This window comes from Cavenderia fasciculata, assembly GCF_000203815.1.
Source record: "Cavenderia fasciculata unplaced genomic scaffold Scf_Dfasci-G-o-33e01.r1-3, whole genome shotgun sequence".
NCBI classification, from domain to species: domain Eukaryota; phylum Evosea; class Eumycetozoa; order Acytosteliales; family Cavenderiaceae; genus Cavenderia; species Cavenderia fasciculata.
The window spans coordinates 855,158-874,113 of NW_004457734.1; the positions used below are offsets into that span (position 1 = coordinate 855,158).

The following is an 18,956-nucleotide window of genomic DNA, read 5'->3' on the forward strand; positions in this document are numbered from 1 at the left end:
TTAATAATTAATAATAATAATATAAATATAATGAAACCAAACAGACAGAAACAATTCAAAAATAATAATAATAATAACAACAGGCAAATAATAATTTAATGAAAACAATTCCAGAAAAAAAAAAGTATATATTATTGAATTAATAAAAAAAACTCAAAAGTACTATATAACAAATGTACAATAATAATAAGAATTATTATATATATTTATCTGTTAACAAAAAAAAAAACTTAATTATTATTTATTTGATTTAATTGGTTTCACTTTGATTTTTTAATTTAATTAATAGATTTGAATAGAGTGTAGCCAATTCTTGAGATTTTGGTACACCTAGACCATCACGATGCATTGTATGTAGGTTACGAATGGCAGCTTCATTTTTTGGATTATTTTCAAAGGCTGATTGGTAGCAGTAGAAAGCGGCTTGGTAGTCGACTGGTGTTCCAAAACCATTAAAGTGCATGACACCTTGATTGACACAGGCATCCGAGTTTCCAAGTCTGGCACTCTCACTAAAATAATGTAATGCCTTTTTATAATTGACTGTTGGATAATTGGGATCATTTCCATTAAAGTATAATTCACCAAGTAGTAGTAATGCAGTTGGATCATTTAACCCAATTGCAATATTTAAATAATGATGTGATAGTTGATGATGAGAGTCTAATAATGTAGTGTCAATATTATCTATATCTTGTGGTCGGTATTCTTGTGGTACCAATCCATTACGATACAACATTGTCAATAGAAAAGCGGCTTCTCCACTACCTTGACTGGTTGCAAGTTCCATATACGATATTCCTTTTAGCAATGTTTCTTCGGTTGGTCCGCTAATATAAATTGATCCAATTCGATAACTTGATTCACAATTTCCCATCTTTGAAGCTTCGCCGAAATACTCGATTGCTTGATCCATCAATTCCTTGTTAACTTTAATCTCCACCTCGTCATCTTGAGCCTTTTCAGCTAATTGTTCAATGAGTGACATCTCGGCATGTTGGAAATAATATTTACCCAATTCATGCATTGCATTGATATCTCCATTCTCTGCTGACTTTTTCAACCAATAGATTCCTTGTTCTTCATTCTTTGTCATTTCAAATTTACCATTTAATAATATCATTCCAAGCTAAACAAACAAACAAACCAAACAAATTAATACTAAACAACTCTACATTATATAATATTTTAATTATATTTACAGTAAATTGGGAATAAGCATATTCTTGAATTGCACTTAGAGTTAACCATCTAAGACCTTCTTTTTTCTTTTCCATCTGTTGTTGTTGTAATTTAAAATGATTTTCTTTATCAAAGAGTACTCTTTTCTTTTCAGCTTTGAGCCATTGTTTGAAATCAAATTCACCTTCTTGTTGTTGCTTTCCATTTGATACCCAACCATCTCCAATAATAACGCTTTCATTGTTTGTGGTGGTTGATGTTGCATCGTCATAGTTGATAATAGAAGGAAAGATTGGTCTAAATAGATTAGAGATTGATCCAGTGAGATAGTTCATTGCAATTGCGTATTGACCTTCTGCCAAGTCCTTGTCAGCAGCCTTTTTAAATAACTCCATTGCTTTGACTTCATCTTGTTGCAAGTAGTTTGATAGACCTTGCGAGTAAAAGGTTGCAAGATGAAAGTCCAACAATGATTCATTCATCTCCAAATCTTGTTCATATTGTTTTAATCTCTTCACCTCTTCTTTACTCTTTACTCGCTCATCTTTGTTTAACTTTGTTAATATATTTGATATTATTTCTTTCGATGATAAAGTAGTTGATGAAGATGAAGAACAATAACTATAATAATTTGTTAATCTATTTGACATGATATTAAACTTTGTTGTTGTTGTTGTACTACTAGTAATTGAGCCACTACAAGTTAAATATTTTGTTGTAGTTCTTCCCAATATTAATTGTTTGAACATCTTCTACTTTGTGACTGTATTGGTTCTATATTTCTACAATCAACTTCTTCAATGAATGATGATAGATTGACTGTCATCTTTGATTCTCATTTATTTTCAAAAGTTTACACTCGACCCAACTTATTATTATTATTATTATTATTATTAAATAGTTATTAATAACTATCTTTTGTATTAGATACTATATAGTATGTTACATCATAATGATGACAAGTTAACTATTATTGGGTTGACTTGATGCATGTGACTTTTACTTTGATTCTCTCCTCCGATGTATGTTAAGTACTCCAAACAAGAATAGATACCACTCGACTCATAGAGAGGGAAGGGGTTGACCGACCTGACTTTTATATAGTTGTCTGTATCACCCTTTGTATTCGGGATGGTACACTTTTCTTCTTAATGTTTGATCACCTGGATACTCAAGGGTTGTCATGTTTGTGTGTGGGAATGAGATTCTCTCTAGTCATTTTGAACAAAGATAGGAGAGTGCCCCCTGAAAAAAAAATGAAAAGACCAAAACTTTTTCCTCTTTAAATTTCTAATTGTATTTTAATCTTTCTTTGACCTCCACTCACATGTATAAACTCGACTTACGTTAAGCAAAGAGATAACAAAATATATTAATAATAGTAATACTTACAACAACAACAACAACAACAACAACAACAACAACAATAAATAATAATCTAGATTACTTCATATTTAAAATAGAAGGAGATAGTCAAGAGAAAAGAGGAATCAGGAGATAGATAGATAGATAGATATTTAGATTGATAGTACATTCATTTTTAACAACACACAATAACAACAACAAGAATATTATTACATTACACAACATATAGATAGATAGAATCGGAGTGATGGGTGAAATATTACAGATTAATGTTCCGGTATGCCCCGAGCATATTAGTGTTTTAAACCAATACTTTAGCTTTCCATCGATTACCATTATATTTGCAGTATTGGCATTATCATGCTTTATATTTGCAATCATCATCGCATTCAAGTACAACTCGGTGGCTGTCTTTCACAAAAAGATTAGAACTCAAACTATTTCAAATACCATATGGATCTTATACTATTTAACTCTTGGTTTAAGGTATGCTGCTCAAAAGAGAAAGGAGAGTGTGTGAGAGAGAGAGGATGGATGGATAGATGGATGGATGATTCGTTGACTCTTTCGCGGTATCAAGAGACATGTTGTCCCGAATGGCAATGAAAAAAAAAAAAACAAACAACGACCACCTGCCTGTCCCCTGGTCACAATTGATCAATCAACTCAGTCAACTAACCTATATATATATACATTTTTTTTTGTTTAAACTATAGAGGAGCATCAAATACAATTAGATATGCAATGGATAGAGAAAGAGAAGAACAAGTTGAGAGAATATTCTTTATAGCCAGTTTAACATTACATGGTTTTACTGCATTGGCATTGACATTGGCATTGAACCATCAAAGAAGATATAGATCAAACTCTTCCAAACAAAAAACTACACACAAAGAATCAGATCCATTGATTCCACCCGACCAACAAGGCTCTGCTAAATTAATTACCACTGTCAAGAGAAATATTACCCTTCCCGAAATCATCTTTTTATTATGTTTTATTTGTTTCTTAACTTTTCTTTATGTTGAAATTGTGTATGTAAAAATAGAAAAGAAAAGAATATAATGATAGGTACTAATATTTAAATTATTATTTTATTTGTTTCTTTTTAGAGAGGAAAATACAGTTTTTTATTATATTTTATTGGGATTCTTTATACTTCAACATATTCCAATTCTAATTTTAGTATTGATGATTAGTTTTACAAGATCTGGAGGTGAAGGTCCAACCTTTAAAAGTAGAATATTTTTAATTTTGGGTGCCATTTTCAATATTAGCAATTATCTTCCATTATTTGTTTGGTCAAAATATTTACCCGGTAGGTAACAATATTTATATATATATATGTATTCCAATCAATTTATAAACCTTTACTCATTCACTATCTTTCAATTAATTTAGGAGGATGTCCATTATATGTATTTAGTTTTGTTGATTTAATTCAAATATTTGATTTTGCATCACTTTTATTCTTCTTTTTATTCTTGCGATCAGAATATGTTAGAAATGTTGAAGAATGTATTTGGACTGCTGTCAGTCAAATTCAAGTATGTCAAAATAATACAATACACCTGTGTAAATTAATTAAATAATTAAATATATTTATTTTAATTTTTAGGATACATTTGATTTTAGATTATTCTAAAACACTACAATATACAACTTCCTACCAAAAAGTACACAACTCACACAACAACTACCATCATGATCCACTTATCAACAATATATTTTGAAAAAGGATTGTTGGCATGTTTTTTTTTTTTATTATAATGAAACCTACCTACTGTTATTATTAGATTGGAACAATAAGGAGGAATGATATCATTAGGATCTATTTTAGTTAAATATTGACCAAACATTGATATTCATTGTACCTATTTTCCCACAACACAAGTGTACACAACAAACAACAAACAACAAACAAACAAAAGAGTCAAGTTTATAAAGTTTGATCTATCCCTCCCCCAAACCCAACCCAACCCAACCTCATTATCATCATATTTGAATTACAACAACTAATTATTATTCTCATCCAACAACAACAACAAATACCAAAAGTTCCATTTTTTTTTTATTCAAAAATGGATTGGATCCCTTCCCTCCTTCCTTCAACAACACTGATGAAAATCAATCAATCAATCAAAAGATCATGATCAATAAACAGTGTCCAACTCACATACACATATGTGTGCAGATAAAATTACGAATTAATTAATCAAAATGAGATCTTCTCAATTTCCAAGAATTCAATTAAATTCTTGATGTTTTTAAGTATGATATCATAACTGACGAGTTCAAATCAATCAGATGATTTAATTTACAAAAATGTCAACAAAGAGAAAAGAAATAGTAGAAGAAGATAATAAACAACAAATAAAGATAGTTAAAAGAGAAAAAGAGAGTGTATCTAAATATTTTGAAAAGTTACCTTCTACTTCTACTTCTACTTTGATTGATAAAAAGATTAATCATAAAACGACAGTTGTTAGATTACAAAGAAAGAATGGTGTAGTGATTCAGGATTGTGATCTTTATATTGGTAGAAGAATTAAAAGAGGTGGATGGGATCTACCTCAATCCAAATGGCACAATCCTTTTACTAGAGGCGTATGATATCGACATCGATGGATAGATAGATAGATAGATTGTAATAATTATTTTGATTTAATTATTTATAATTCTTTCTTTCTTTCTTTCTTTCTCTTTTGTTGTTTTTTAAACAATTATAGAATAGTGATGGATTATATGATATTGTAAACAAATATGAACAACATGTTAGAAAGAATAAAGAATTGATGAATTCATTGGAAGAGTTGGTTGGAAAACGATTGGGTTGTTGGTGTAAAGGAAAAGAACCAGGTGTCAATCCATGTCATGGCGACATACTTGTTAAATTATTAAATGAACATTTATTATTAAAAAAAGAGGAAGAGGAGAAGAAAAAGATAAAAGAAAAAGAACAACAACAAAGTGATAATAATATTATCATTAAAGATCAAAAGGTAAATTATTATCAACAAGAAGAAGAAATAGAGGAGGAGGAGGAGGAGGATGAGGATGATGATGATGAATAATAAGAGGATATCGTTATTAATGATCATCTCTACATGTAAATAAAATTATTATTAATAAATAAATATATATATATCATTATTTAATTTCCACTTTTTTTTTTTTTTTGATGGTACATCCACCTTTTCGTCCGGATATCATTTAATGGTGTCTGGACAAACTCTACACTTTTAATTGGAATCGGTTAGGATAATGACCATGGTTGATGATGCGTAGACAAGGTTGAGGGGGTATAGATCAAATACAGATGGATCCATTTTGATAGTGATTAAGAGAGAGAAATATTTATTTTAAAAATGTTTAGCAATGGAATGATCCTAAACTAATATTTTAAAACCCATATCACCCCACTCTTTAGACTGTAATGTTGGTTAGCAGTGTGTGTGTGTGATGAGTGTAAAGAAGGGTGTGAAAGAAGAAGAATAGTCCTGACATTTTTTCATACTCCCACACAACTCACTCCCTCTCTCGATGAAAATATGATGACTGATGATGCAATCATATCAAAAACAACTACTCCTCCTCCTCTTCCTCATCGTCGACCAATCTCTTTTTAAAATTGGTGGTAGTATATATGATATGAGTGTGTTGTTTGTGGAAGTATTAAGTAGTAGTTTTTTTATTAATCATTTTTCTATCTTTCTTTCTTTAAATATTCTATTTTATTTCTATATATATATATAAATATTAATATATAATTATCTTTGTCCATCCACATTTGTATTCATATTTTCAACATATATTAATAATTATATATATAAATATTAATATTTAGAAAGGATAAATTTATTTTTTTAAAAAATGATAAAAAATCATCATTGTCGTGGATCACTATCACCACATCATTCAACATTTGTATTTAGTTTATACATTATCGCAATTGTATTACTTTCAATTATATCTCATTCCAATCATCAGGTCAATGGAGAACTGATTGAATACTCGGTCAAGGGATTACACGTTGAAGGAAAGTTTATCAAAAATGGAAAGGGAGAAGTCATCCAGTTGCGTGGTGCCAATCGTCCCGGCACGGAATACTGTTGCGTGCAGTACGGAAAGATATTTGACGGACCGTCAGATATGGATCATCTCAAAGAAATGGTTAATTGGAACATCAATGCAGTCCGTGTGCCACTGAATGAAGACTGCTGGCTCGGTTTACACGCCAAGGAGAGTGACCACTTTGGAGCAGCCTATCGCAAGGCCATCACACAGTACATCAATGATATTACAAGTCTCAATATTGCCGTCATTATCGATTTGCATTGGGCTGGTGATGGAGGAGGTAGTATCTTGGCAGAGAAACAAATTCCAATGCCCAACAGTGTCAACTCTCCCACTTTTTGGAAGTCGGTTGCCAACACATTCATCGATAATACCGCCGTCCTCTTTGATCTCTACAACGAGCCATATCCATACGGTAACGATTGGGACAGTGAAAATGCCTGGAAGTGTTGGAGAGATGGAGTAGACTGTGGTGACACCATCACCTATAAACCAGCCGGCATGCAACAACTCGTCAGTGCCGTCCGTTCAACCGGTTCAAAAAATATAGTCATTCTTTCTGGTATTCAATATGCCACATCTTTAACAAAATTCCTTCAATATATTCCTGTTGATCCAATTAGTATGTATAAACAAAACAAAACAAAACAAACCAAAATATTTAATACATACATATATTAATTTCTACTATTTTTTCTATTTCTATTTCTATTTTTTTTTTAGATCAAATGGGAGCAGCAATACATTCATATGATTTTAATTTTTGTAGATCAAGAGGATGTTGGGATACTTATCTTAGACCAGTGTTTGAGAAATATCCAATTGTAGCAACCGAGACTGGACAACGTGATTGCAAGACGGATTTCATTCGTGATTTCCTTCACTATTGTGATCAAAATGATATCCATTATTTGGCATGGTCATGGTTGGTAGCTCCATGTGACAATCCATCGCTTATTACCGACTATGACGGCACACCAACTGTGTATGGTCGTGGTCTAAAGTTGCATCTCAACGCACTAGCCAACAACGAAGAGCCATTCTACAGTGACACATTTGATATGTTTAACGACAAGTTTACACATTGGGTTGACAATTGGTCCACCGACAAGGCAATGCTCTCCAACAGCTCAGATGTCGTTCACGAAGGTGAATATGCCATCTTTTATCATCCAGAGACTGACCAAACACTCCATCTTAGATGCTGGGGTTGCGTACAAACCGATATTCACAAGCAGGTAGAATTCTGGGTTAATGGTGGATTCCAAGGTGGTCAACAACTCGATCTATGTCTTTTACAACTCAACGAAGACGGTAGTAACACGGTGATGCAAACCTTTTCACTTGACTCTTTGCTTGGCCAGTCTATCCCCGCCGACAAGTGGGTCAAGGTGATAGCCGATCTCGGTGCACTTCCCAAAGGCACACAATACGATGGTATCTGGTTGAAACCACCCAATGCAACCTATCAATCACCTCTCTTTGTCGACAAGGTCACTATCCGTGCCTATATCGACCCACCAATGCCTGCTGAATGGCAAGATCAATCTGAAGAATCATCTTCTTCAAAATTAATAATAATGACTCAAAAATTATTCTTCACAACTATTATTTTATTATCTTATTTTTTATTATTTTAAATAATACTAAGAAATCATAAATTTTAATAATATTAATAATAATAATAATAATAATAATAATAATAATAATAATAATAATAATAATAATAATAATATAGTATTTTTTTTTAAATGAACCAATTATAATCAGTTTATAAAATTTAAAACCAAACTTATATAAAAAAAAATTAATTATAAAAACTTCTTCTTCTTTCCTACTTCCATCATTTTTATTATTTTTTACTTTTTAAAAAAAGAATGAATAATAATAATCAAATAATTGATAGAGATAATAAAAATAATAATTTTATGATTTATGAAAATGTAAAAGAAGAATTAAAACAATTATTAAGATTATATCAATTTCAAAAAACAAAGGTACTAGATAAAGAATTATATTTAGAATCAATTCAAACATGTCATGATAAATATCAACATCAACTTGGAGGATTGGATCTATTATATTGGGAGAATAAATATAAATTTAATCTATTCAAGTTTAATCTAAAGAAATTACAATACAAAATTCAAACAAATAATCAAAATATTACTATTGTAAAGAAATACAAGAATTATCAAATGATTTAAATTTTTTTAATAATAATTTAAATATTGAATTGTAAGTAAAAATAAATAGAATAGAATAAATAGTTATGAATCTAATATTTCTTTATTTTTTTAAAGAGAAGGATATTCAAATCAATATCAAATAATGGAAAATGTTAAAAATGAATTGGATAAATTAATTATTAAAACAAATGATGATATTAATATTGAAAAAACTTATAGTTTAATTAAATTTAATAGATTATCTCAATGTATGAAATAAAATCATATTGATTCAAAAAAAAGAGTATTAATACATTTTTTTATTTTTTGTTTAGATCAAGAAATGGAAGAGATTGAAGAAATTAAAGTAAAAACATCACAAGATCAATCAAGTCAATCAACACAATCAATAGATTCAATTGGTGAAAGTGGAGAAGCAATATTATACAATTTAGATAGAGAAATTCAAGACTTGGAATCAAAATTAAAAGATTCTCAATCAGCTTTTGATAATGCTGAAAAGTCATATCAAGAATTACAATCAAATCTTCATTTAAAAAACAATCAGTATCAACAATTATTATCACAATTTGATAAATTAAAACAAGAATTTAATAATATTAATTAATAATTTATTTTTTAAAAAGTAATCATAATAATTGATAATAATAGTATTAATAAAATTGGATATTGAATAAAGGAAGCAACACTTTCTTCAGAATCTTCATAGGCGGAAGGAATGGGTGGATCAATTTTGGCACGAACAGTAATCTTGTCTAGATACATTGGAGATTGATCACCTTCGGTTGGGTTGACCCAAATACCATCATAGACGACATCTTGTGGAAGACCTTCTAGATCAATGACAGCCTTTACCCAAGTGTTGGCTTGAATTTCTCCACCGTCAATGATGTCGCGGATTTGGTATGATTGGATAACCTTGCTACTTTGCTCTGCTTCGTCCAAATGTAACAACTCGATTTTGACTTGTTGACCACCTTGTTGTCCACCGTTGATGTAGAGTTCGATGGTCTTGTGGATTGATGGGTCGATGCAACCCCAACAACGGAAATAGAGGGCAGCGTTGGCAAGTGGTTCATAGTAGATGGAATATTTGCCTTCATGTGCGACAGAAGAGTCGTCGAAACGATGGACAGTGGTGTTTCCAGAAAAATCTTCAAAACGATAGGTCAAACGGTCATTGTAAATATCAAAGGTGTCTGTGATAAATGGCTTCTCACCATTGGCAATGGACAACAAGTGTTCACGGTATCCTCTACCAAAACCAGTTGGATGGCCATCATACTCTGTAATCAAAGCTGGACCTTCGCAACCAGCCTTTAGCCATGACCATGCCAAATAACCAATGTTGTTTTGATCGCAATATGTTAAAAAGTCACGGATATAGTCATTTTTACAATCACGTTGTCCAGTCTCCGTGGCAACAATTACATGTGATTCAAGTACTGGTTTTAAATATCTATCCCAACATCCTTTTGATCTACATTTGTTAAAATCATATGAATGTAATGATGCTCCTAAATTATCTACAAAAAAAAAAGAAAATTGATTAATTATTTTTTTAAATCTTAATATTTTCTATTTCTATTTTTTTAACTTACTTAATGGATCTTCTGGAGCATATTGATTAAATAAAGTTAAAGAGGTAGAATAAGAAACACCACCAGTAAGGATGATATTGGAAGCACCAGCTTCACGAACAACATCAACAAGACCTTGCATACCAACTGGTTCAAAATTGACATCCTTTCCACAATTGACTCCATCTCTCCAACATTCCCAAGCGGCGGGTGACTCCCAACCGATTTTTGAACCCTTTCCATCATCATATGGGTATGGCTCGTTAAAGAGATCGAAAATGACACCAGAGTTGTCTTTGAAAGAGGCGGCAACCGATTTCCAGAATCGTGGAGAGTTTAATTTGTTTGGCATGATTTCTTGTTTGATAGCCTTGGACTTTCCACCATTGGCACCGGTCCAATGGAGATCGATAATGACGGCGAGGTTGTGGTGAGTGAGCAACGTCACCCAGTTGATGATTGCTTTTCGGTAGGCGTCACCAAAGTATTCAGTCTCTGGCCCATTGGTTCCAAGCCAACAGTCTTCATTCAATGGCACACGGACTGCATTGATGTTCCAATTCTTCATCTCGGAAACCGAGTGGGCGTCAAAGGGACCGTCAAAGATTTTCTTGTGTTGCACGCAACTGTATTCTGTGCCAGGACGATTGACACCTCGAATAAAAATATTTTTTCCATCTTCATTGACAATCTTTAGACCATCAATCTTTAATCCTTTCATTGATAATTCTTTTCCATCTTGTGAATCTTGTCCAAAGATTATACCAATATAAAATATTACAAATAATAAATATATATAATATTTAAACATTTTTTAAAAAATTAAAATTATAAATTATAAATTATATTATTACTATTATTATTATTACTATTTATTACTACCTATCACAAAAATAACTATGGAATGATAATATTACAAAAAAAATAGAAATATAATTTTATATATAAATAATAAATAAAATAAATTAATGATTAGAGGGTAGAGGTGGTACAAGGATTGTTTGTGATTATTTTTGTGGATAAAATAAATTATAGAAAAAGATTGACAAATAAAGAAACAAGGCAGAGAGGAGAGGAGGTAATATTTCATTAAATTGTATCACCAAACTTATTCCATATAAATATTTTTGGATTGTTGTTGGACAAGGGAGGATAGAACCATCATTTTAGAAAAAGGAAGAATTGTAATTCTAAATTACATAATACTCTTTTTTCTACTACCCACACTGGTCACATGTGAGTGTGTGCGAGTGGTGGTTGTGATGTTAATATTATTTTTTGGTTGTATACAAATAAATGATAAATGATAATCTATTATCTTTTCATCACACTCTTTCCTCTTTACTCCCCCCCCCTTTTTTCTTTTGAACATGCCAAGATAAATCTCTTGTTATTGACTACAAATAAACAAAAGTTGATGTGTGTGTTTGAAAAAAGTCAGTCTTGTCAGCTCATCTCTTGAATTATTATTATCTTATCTCTCCAACATGTTAACATTGGTGGTGTGTGAGTGGGGTTCGAATTGGTAAATCTTTTACCCCCCCAACCAAACACCGCTGTTTAAATCTTTTGGATATGCGGGAAAAGAGGTGATATATATATAAGCGCATTAGGATATAGTTGGTAGGAAGACGTCGTATTCAATCTAAAAGGACTTTTAAAATAAATTAATTTTAATAGATGATATTGATGGTGATGATGATGAGGTTTGGTACATCTATATATATTTACGTTTAGAAACATTCAATATAGTCTACATTTGTTGTTATGATAATCCTACCGTCATATGATGATGATGATGATCATGTCATCACCTTTACCAAATAAATATTGTATATTGCATGATTGTGTTATGTAGTACTACGAGAAGAAGAAGAATTGTCAGAGTAATATTGTTGTTTACAAAATACAATTCAATGACGATAGATTAAATGAAATGACGATGATCTAATTATTTGATTTCAAAAGAAATTTATGATTTACAAGGAATATTTGTATTTATAAATTGGTGACGCGGCTAATACAGATTGAGAGGTGACTTTGAAGGGCTGAATGGGTGAACTAGGAATGACCGATATAGTGAGCCAAGTTCAAGTAAATTAATATAGAAGATCGTTGTCACAGTATCTCTTTACTTTTTATAAGAAGAACTAAAACTAATAGTCGGGTTGTTGGTGTGATTTAAAATACTTGGAAGTAACTTTTTTCATATAACTATTATATTATATAGTAGGATTAACTAGAGACTAGGTAGGTAGGTAGGTAGTTGTGTGTTGTAGTACATTGACTTTTATAAACATCATCAGAATATCTGAATCAGCTTTCCTTTCATTGTTCACACACACAAAGAGAGAGAAGATAATAATAATAATGATTATAATCCGATCGGAAATGGTTTTCAAGACCCCATTCTCCAGAATGAGATCGGCTGAGACAAGCAGCTGCTCGGGTGGTTCCAAAAATTGTGCCAATTTCAAGTAAAGTATGTACCATTATAATTATTAAAAATACTATCACCTCGTTGTTTGTTTGTTGTAACTTTATATTATTAAACATACTCAAGAGTTTGATTCCTCATCAATCTCTTCTCTTTTTATCTACCTCTATCACACACACATTTTTTTTTTATTATTTTAGTTACTTTAATTTTATTTATTCCTCCTATTATTGTTGTCTTTGTTTAATACTACTATATACATATATACATTAAATACATACATATAATAATATATACTATACTATATACCGTACAACTCTCCCTCTCTCTTTTACACTATTTAATTTAAATTCTAGATTTTAATTTATTTTCTTTCGAAAAACACAAACAATGACAACGATGGACAAAAACAGCAGTGCTCAAGTCGATCGCGACCAATTGCTTCCTTCCACATTAGTTTCAGCCACACTCTCTTCATCAACATCAACATCATTATCATCCACCATTCCTCATGCTTATCATCATTCACCAAGATCGGTATTGAATCAACCTACTAGAACATTACTAGCTCCACCATTAACTTTAATTAATAATAATAATAATAATAATAAACAAACTACAAATACTGCTATTACTACAACTACAACTCAACAACAACAACAACAAAAGAAAAAGAGTAATAATAAGAAGAAAATGAATGGTTCAGATTCAGATGATGATTCTGATCTAGTAACATTGACAAGAGCAGCACATGAACTAGACATTAAAAACTTTCAATTTGACTATACCAATTCATCATGTACGGCATCTAATTCTTCACAATCTGAGGATATTGAATTGATGGTTAGATCAACCTCTTTGAGAAAAAAGTATTACAACTATGGTAATGGTAATGGTTCGCTTGGTCATAATCAACATTTAATTCGTCCCCCAATCTCAACGATGGTTAATAATAATAATAATATAAAGGATGATGATCCTCATCATCAATCGATTATTGAACCTAACGCAAATAATATAAATACTGTAAATTCATCTTCAACATCACCATCTGAACCATCATCATTAAAATCAAATTCATCAAGTACTAGTACATCATCAACTTCATCGTTATCACCCAATTCTACGCCACCAATCAATTCATTACCACCAAATAATAACAATAACTTTGATACTGTCACACCAAACACTGTAAATAATCATAATATTAATCATACCATGACTGCAAGCTCTGTAACCAATCTACAACCACAACAACAAAAAAGAAACAACAACTATAACAAGATAATGATTGGTGGAGTTGAAATTGATCGTAGTACTCCAGTCAATTTCAATGTTGGTGGTAGTATATTTGCCACATCTCTAAACTCTATACTCAAGTGTCGAAACTCTGTCCTCTACAAAATCGTTGAAATGCAAATCAATGTTGTCGCAGAAGATGACACTATCTTTATCGATCGTAATCCAAACTATTTTTCATGTATCTTGGACTTTTTAAGAACTGATAGATATTTCTCACCTGTTGGTATCAATACAAAAGGTCTATTAATGGAAGCTGAATTCTTTGGTATTGAAGAATTGGCTGCTGCTATTCGTGATGAACCTGAAATTACTCGTAGTGATATAATTAATTTAATTAATTCGTACATATCAAACATTTAAAAAAAAATATTATTATTTTATTTATTAATATTTATTTTTCCTTTTTCTTTTTATAGATGTTATGATTATCCAAGATTTAGAGGATTATGGTTAACAAAATTAAATTTATCGGGGTTGGATCTTAGTTGTGCATTATTTGAATTTGCCAATCTTTCCAAATCCATTATCAAATCGACCAATGTTCAATCTGCCAATTTTGTTGGATCCAATCTAGAAGGTTGTTTTTTCGATAGCAACTATGGTATTGGTGTTAAATTCTCAAATGCTAAAGTTTATAATGCTACCTTTACAAATAATGTTTTATATGAAACTATTGCTTACAATACAAATTTTAATGGGTATGAAAAAAAAAAGAAAAAAAAAGAAAAAAAGAAAAGTTTACTAATTGATTTAACTTATTTATTTTGTAGATCTGATCTAAGAGGAACAAAGTTTGCATGTTCAGATTTATCAGGATCAAAATTTACAAATTGTAAATTGGAAGGATGTGATTTCTCTCATTGCGATTTGACAGAGGTTCATTTTACAGGATCTACTTTTGATAAATCATCCAACCTTAGTTGTTCAACCATCAAAGATTCAACCATTTTCGATAATACCAATCATGAAGTAGCAATTAGAAAAAAGGGTTGGAAGAAACCAAAAACTATTAGAAATCGTTCAAAAGTACTTTCAACTATACCTGGAATGGGATAAAGATAGGATAAAGATAAAGGTGTATCATCCACCTTTTGGGTTTTCAAATTATCTTCTTTTTTCTTTAATCATTCTCAAAGAATAAATTCAAACAATGGTTTCTCAATTTTTAAAAAAAAAGTAGTATAGTACACATCATCAATCATTAATTTTAGGTCAAAAAAACTGATCAGTTTTTGGTTGTATGTTCATTGTCATCGAAATAACTAAAAGAGATTGAGGGAAGAGGGAAGCTGTTGTTTTTGCGAAAGACTTGATTCTTGAGAAATCGAATTGAAAAATATCTATCACCGTGTCGTTGTTTGTTTTTTTGTTTCAGTTTAGAGGACGACGGTCGTCTGAGCATATGCACTATGACATTACCTAGGCTTATCTTAACATCAGCCATTGATTTTTTTGTAAAAAATCAGCTCACAGACCCCAGATATTTTTTTTTCCAAAGCAATTCTCATCCCAACCCAAAAGTAGAATGGTGGCAGATGACAAACACACCCTTATTTTTAATTTTTTCTTTATTACCACCATCTATTTAAGACCCCACTCTTTCACCATCATTTGTATAAACATCATCACAATCATCATACAATAATAATATAATATATCTATCTTATTATTATTATATTATCTATCTCTACTTTCTATTTTTAAAAAAAATAACTATCTATTTAATTTAATTTAATAATGTGTGGAATTTTAGCGATTTTAGGATCATCTGAATCACCTCAACAATTACGTAAGAAGGCATTATCATTGTCTTCACGTATTCGTCATAGAGGACCAGATTGGAACGGTGTATTCTCCTCTGGTGATTCTATCCTCACTCATGAACGTCTTGCCATTGTCGATCTCGAAAGTGGTGCTCAACCATTATTAAACGAAGATGAAACCATTGCCTTGACCGTCAACGGTGAAATCTACAACCACAAAGCACTCAGAGAACTATATCTTTCAAGCGGAAAGCATACATTCAAGACTCATAGTGATTGTGAACCAATTCTTCATGCTGTAAGAATTATAGAAATATAGAAATATATAGAGAATAAGACAGAGTATAATATACTAATCACATCTTTCTATTATTATCTTAGTATGAAGAAGAAGGTGACAACTTTGTAGATTCTCTTAGTGGTGATTTTGCATTTGTATTATATGATACCAAGACCAAGAGTTATTTAGCTGCTCGTGATCCAATTGGTGTTGGTATGACAAAATCAAATATCTATAATCATTCATATATATATATTCTAATTTCTTTTCCTTTTTGTTTTTTTTTCTTATTTTTCTTTTAGTACCATTATATATTGGATGGGGAAAAGATGGATCAACATGGTTTGCAAGTGAAATGAAAGCATTGAAAGATGATTGTGTAAGATTCCAATCATTCCCACCAGGTCATTATTATTCAAGCAAGACCAAGGAATTTATTAGATATTATAACCCCAAGTGGTTTGATGAACATGTACCAGAGTTCCAGACCGAAGCACAAGCATTGGCATTGATCAAAGAGTCATTTGAAAAGGCTGTTGTATCGAGAATGATGTGTGATGTTCCATATGGTGTGTTGTTGTCGGGTGGTCTCGACTCGTCGCTTGTAGCATCGATTGCATCGCGTCACGCCGAGAAGCGTACAGAAGACAATGAGCAATCGCCTGCTTGGTGGCCACGTCTCCACAGCTTTTGCATTGGGTTAAAGGACGCACCCGATCTCGCCGCTGCTCGTGACGTTGCCAAGTACTTGGGTACTGCTCACCATGAATTCAACTTTACCGTACAGGAAGGTATCGATGCGCTACCCGACGTCATTCGTCACCTCGAGACGTACGATGTGACCACGATCCGTGCCTCGACACCCATGTATTTCTTGTCGCGCAAGATCAAGGCTATGGGCGTCAAGATGGTCTTGTCGGGCGAGGGCTCAGACGAGGTCTTTGGCGGCTACCTCTACTTCCACAACGCTCCCTCCAAGGAAGAGTTCCACAAGGAGTGTTGTCGACGTATCAAGGCACTCCACAACTTTGATTGTCTGCGTGCCAACAAGTCGACCATGGCCTGGGGTGTCGAAGCTCGTGTGCCATTCCTCGACAAGCACTTCCTCGAGACTGCCATGGCAATCGACCCAGTCCACAAGCTGTGTACCGATCCCGAGGGCAAGAAGCGTATGGAAAAGTATATCCTCAGAAAGGCCTTTGCTACCACTGGCGCCGAGAAGCCATACCTCCCAGACTCTGTCCTCTGGAGACAAAAGGAACAATTCTCTGACGGTGTCGGATACAGCTGGATCGACGGTCTCAGAGACCACGCCGAATCTGAAGTCAGCGATGAAGAATTTGCCAAGTGTGACATTTACTTCCCAGATGACACCCCAGCCACCAAGGAAGCTTTCTTTTACCGTAGAATCTTTGAACAAATCTTCCCAGGTCAACAATGTCGTGAGACTGTCGCCCACTGGGTTCCAACTTGGGGTGCCTCTTCTGATCCTTCTGGTCGTGCTCAAAAGGTTCATCTTCAAACTACCCTCTAATCCAAACATCAACAGTTCTGTTGGTGATCTACAAATTAATATTAATAACGTTAATAATAATAATAATAATAATAATAATAGTAAAAGTTTAAAAAATTTAAATAAATTTAATCATTATATATTTGATGTAATTTTTTATAGATTTAAAAATCGAGTTGATGATTTATATTTGTTGAATATCATTTTGTTTACTGGTAATTGTTGATACTCTTAAATGACTCTTTCCACATCCAAAGTGCTACATGTCCCTCTGATCAATAGCCGCCTGCAGTCTAGCCGTACTTTGACATACATGGCTTAATCCTTGAAACAAGCATATGACTGCCTGGCAGGATAAACAGTTAAGCTTACCCCTTTAAAATCCAAGACGCCAAGGCAAATTGACCTTTTGTGGAAGTTTCGTTCAGTATTTGTATGCATTACCTGTTCATCAGTAATTCTAACGTCTTGACACAGTTTAATTTGATTACATGTCTCATTTAGTAGTCTACCTAGCAGATATTGTTAGGTGAATGGTTCATTAAGTAATATTCTTTCAAGTGATATTCATTGGAGTTTGCGCACAATATTTTGCGATGATGGCGGTTGTTTTGATAATGCAGACATCTTAAAGTCAGGATGGTGTAGTTGGTTATCACAAAACCTTAACACGGTTTGGGTCATGGGTTCGATTCCCATTCTTGATAAATCTTTTTGTTTTGCTGGCCTCTGTATTTTTTTTTTCCACATCTTGGCTCTCCTGACTGTCTACTATCGTTTTATCCAACTTTTATCGTTTTCCGTTGAATCCTGATAGAAAATTAGTGGGCAAAAAAAAAAGATTGGATTATTTTTTTGCCTGCACTCTTTTGGTGAGTCTCATTTACATGAACTAATAGTTTTCCTACTCCAATTAACCAAAGATGGGGAGATTTGCTGAAACATATCTGGAATAATATGGGGATTATTTATGACATTTTTTTTTTTTTTTAATTTTCTTTAAATTATTTATTTATGATTTTTAAATATTGTGCATTTGATAATGAACACAATAGTGACACTATCGTCACTAATAGATACCAGTAGAGTTTGCTATTGTGACAGTTGAACCTAGATTTGAACATCGTTCACCTCGAGATGTTGGCCTCGTGTAGTATAAGTAGGGGGGGGGATGTAATGCACTAGTGGTAAATTACACTGGTAACTGTTGTTCCAAATCACCCTTTTATCTCAACCAATGTTTCATCAGGTACATTAATAAGCCAATA

The 18,956-nt window shown here is 32.2% G+C and overlaps 9 protein-coding genes and 1 non-coding gene across 10 annotated transcripts; 8 read left to right on the top strand and 2 right to left on the bottom strand.

The window, feature by feature from the left end:
* Window positions 1-250: 250 nt before the first annotated feature.
* Window positions 251-3,000, bottom strand: DFA_04563 (uncharacterized protein; the record flags this gene model as incomplete). Its single annotated transcript, XM_004360235.1, has 4 exons — window positions 251-1,129; window positions 1,203-1,878; window positions 2,855-2,958; window positions 2,998-3,000. The coding sequence occupies 4 exons, from the start codon at window positions 2,998-3,000 to the stop codon at window positions 251-253; spliced, it is 1,662 nt and encodes a 553-aa protein (XP_004360292.1).
* An 81-nt stretch (window positions 3,001-3,081) lies between these two features.
* On the top strand, window positions 3,082-4,192 carry DFA_04564 (uncharacterized protein; the record flags this gene model as incomplete). The annotated part of the gene is made up of 5 exons (XM_004360236.1): window positions 3,082-3,119; window positions 3,264-3,581; window positions 3,660-3,865; window positions 3,949-4,094; window positions 4,166-4,192. The coding sequence occupies 5 exons, from the start codon at window positions 3,082-3,084 to the stop codon at window positions 4,190-4,192; spliced, it is 735 nt and encodes a 244-aa protein (XP_004360293.1).
* A 680-nt stretch (window positions 4,193-4,872) lies between these two features.
* Window positions 4,873-5,621, top strand: DFA_04565 (uncharacterized protein; the record flags this gene model as incomplete). The annotated part of the gene is made up of 2 exons (XM_004360237.1): window positions 4,873-5,154; window positions 5,277-5,621. The coding sequence occupies 2 exons, from the start codon at window positions 4,873-4,875 to the stop codon at window positions 5,619-5,621; spliced, it is 627 nt and encodes a 208-aa protein (XP_004360294.1).
* Window positions 5,622-6,420: 799 nt separating this feature from the next.
* Window positions 6,421-8,264, top strand: DFA_04566 (galactose-binding domain-containing protein; the record flags this gene model as incomplete). Its single annotated transcript, XM_004360238.1, has 2 exons — window positions 6,421-7,246; window positions 7,348-8,264. 2 exons carry the CDS (start codon window positions 6,421-6,423, stop codon window positions 8,262-8,264), a joined length of 1,743 nt encoding a protein of 580 aa, XP_004360295.1.
* Window positions 8,265-8,501: 237 nt separating this feature from the next.
* On the top strand, window positions 8,502-8,831 carry DFA_04567 (uncharacterized protein; the record flags this gene model as incomplete). The annotated part of the gene is made up of 1 exon (XM_004360239.1): window positions 8,502-8,831. One exon carries the CDS (start codon window positions 8,502-8,504, stop codon window positions 8,829-8,831), a length of 330 nt encoding a protein of 109 aa, XP_004360296.1.
* Window positions 8,832-8,955: 124 nt separating this feature from the next.
* Window positions 8,956-9,420, top strand: DFA_04568 (uncharacterized protein; the record flags this gene model as incomplete). The annotated part of the gene is made up of 2 exons (XM_004360240.1): window positions 8,956-9,061; window positions 9,128-9,420. The coding sequence occupies 2 exons, from the start codon at window positions 8,956-8,958 to the stop codon at window positions 9,418-9,420; spliced, it is 399 nt and encodes a 132-aa protein (XP_004360297.1).
* An 87-nt stretch (window positions 9,421-9,507) lies between these two features.
* Window positions 9,508-11,204, bottom strand: DFA_04569 (galactose-binding domain-containing protein; the record flags this gene model as incomplete). The annotated part of the gene is made up of 3 exons (XM_004360241.1): window positions 9,508-9,514; window positions 9,577-10,339; window positions 10,415-11,204. The coding sequence occupies 3 exons, from the start codon at window positions 11,202-11,204 to the stop codon at window positions 9,508-9,510; spliced, it is 1,560 nt and encodes a 519-aa protein (XP_004360298.1).
* Window positions 11,205-13,220: 2,016 nt separating this feature from the next.
* On the top strand, window positions 13,221-15,188 carry DFA_04570 (BTB/POZ domain-containing protein; the record flags this gene model as incomplete). Its single annotated transcript, XM_004360242.1, has 4 exons — window positions 13,221-13,775; window positions 13,800-14,473; window positions 14,549-14,830; window positions 14,903-15,188. The coding sequence occupies 4 exons, from the start codon at window positions 13,221-13,223 to the stop codon at window positions 15,186-15,188; spliced, it is 1,797 nt and encodes a 598-aa protein (XP_004360299.1).
* A 681-nt stretch (window positions 15,189-15,869) lies between these two features.
* asns (asparagine synthetase) lies at window positions 15,870-17,709 on the top strand (the record flags this gene model as incomplete). Its single annotated transcript, XM_004360243.1, has 3 exons — window positions 15,870-16,193; window positions 16,277-16,388; window positions 16,478-17,709. The coding sequence occupies 3 exons, from the start codon at window positions 15,870-15,872 to the stop codon at window positions 17,707-17,709; spliced, it is 1,668 nt and encodes a 555-aa protein (XP_004360300.1).
* Window positions 17,710-18,321: 612 nt separating this feature from the next.
* Window positions 18,322-18,395, top strand: DFA_04572. Its single transcript has one exon. It is a non-coding gene; the product is annotated as a tRNA-Val (tRNA).
* Window positions 18,396-18,956: the final 561 nt, after the last annotated feature.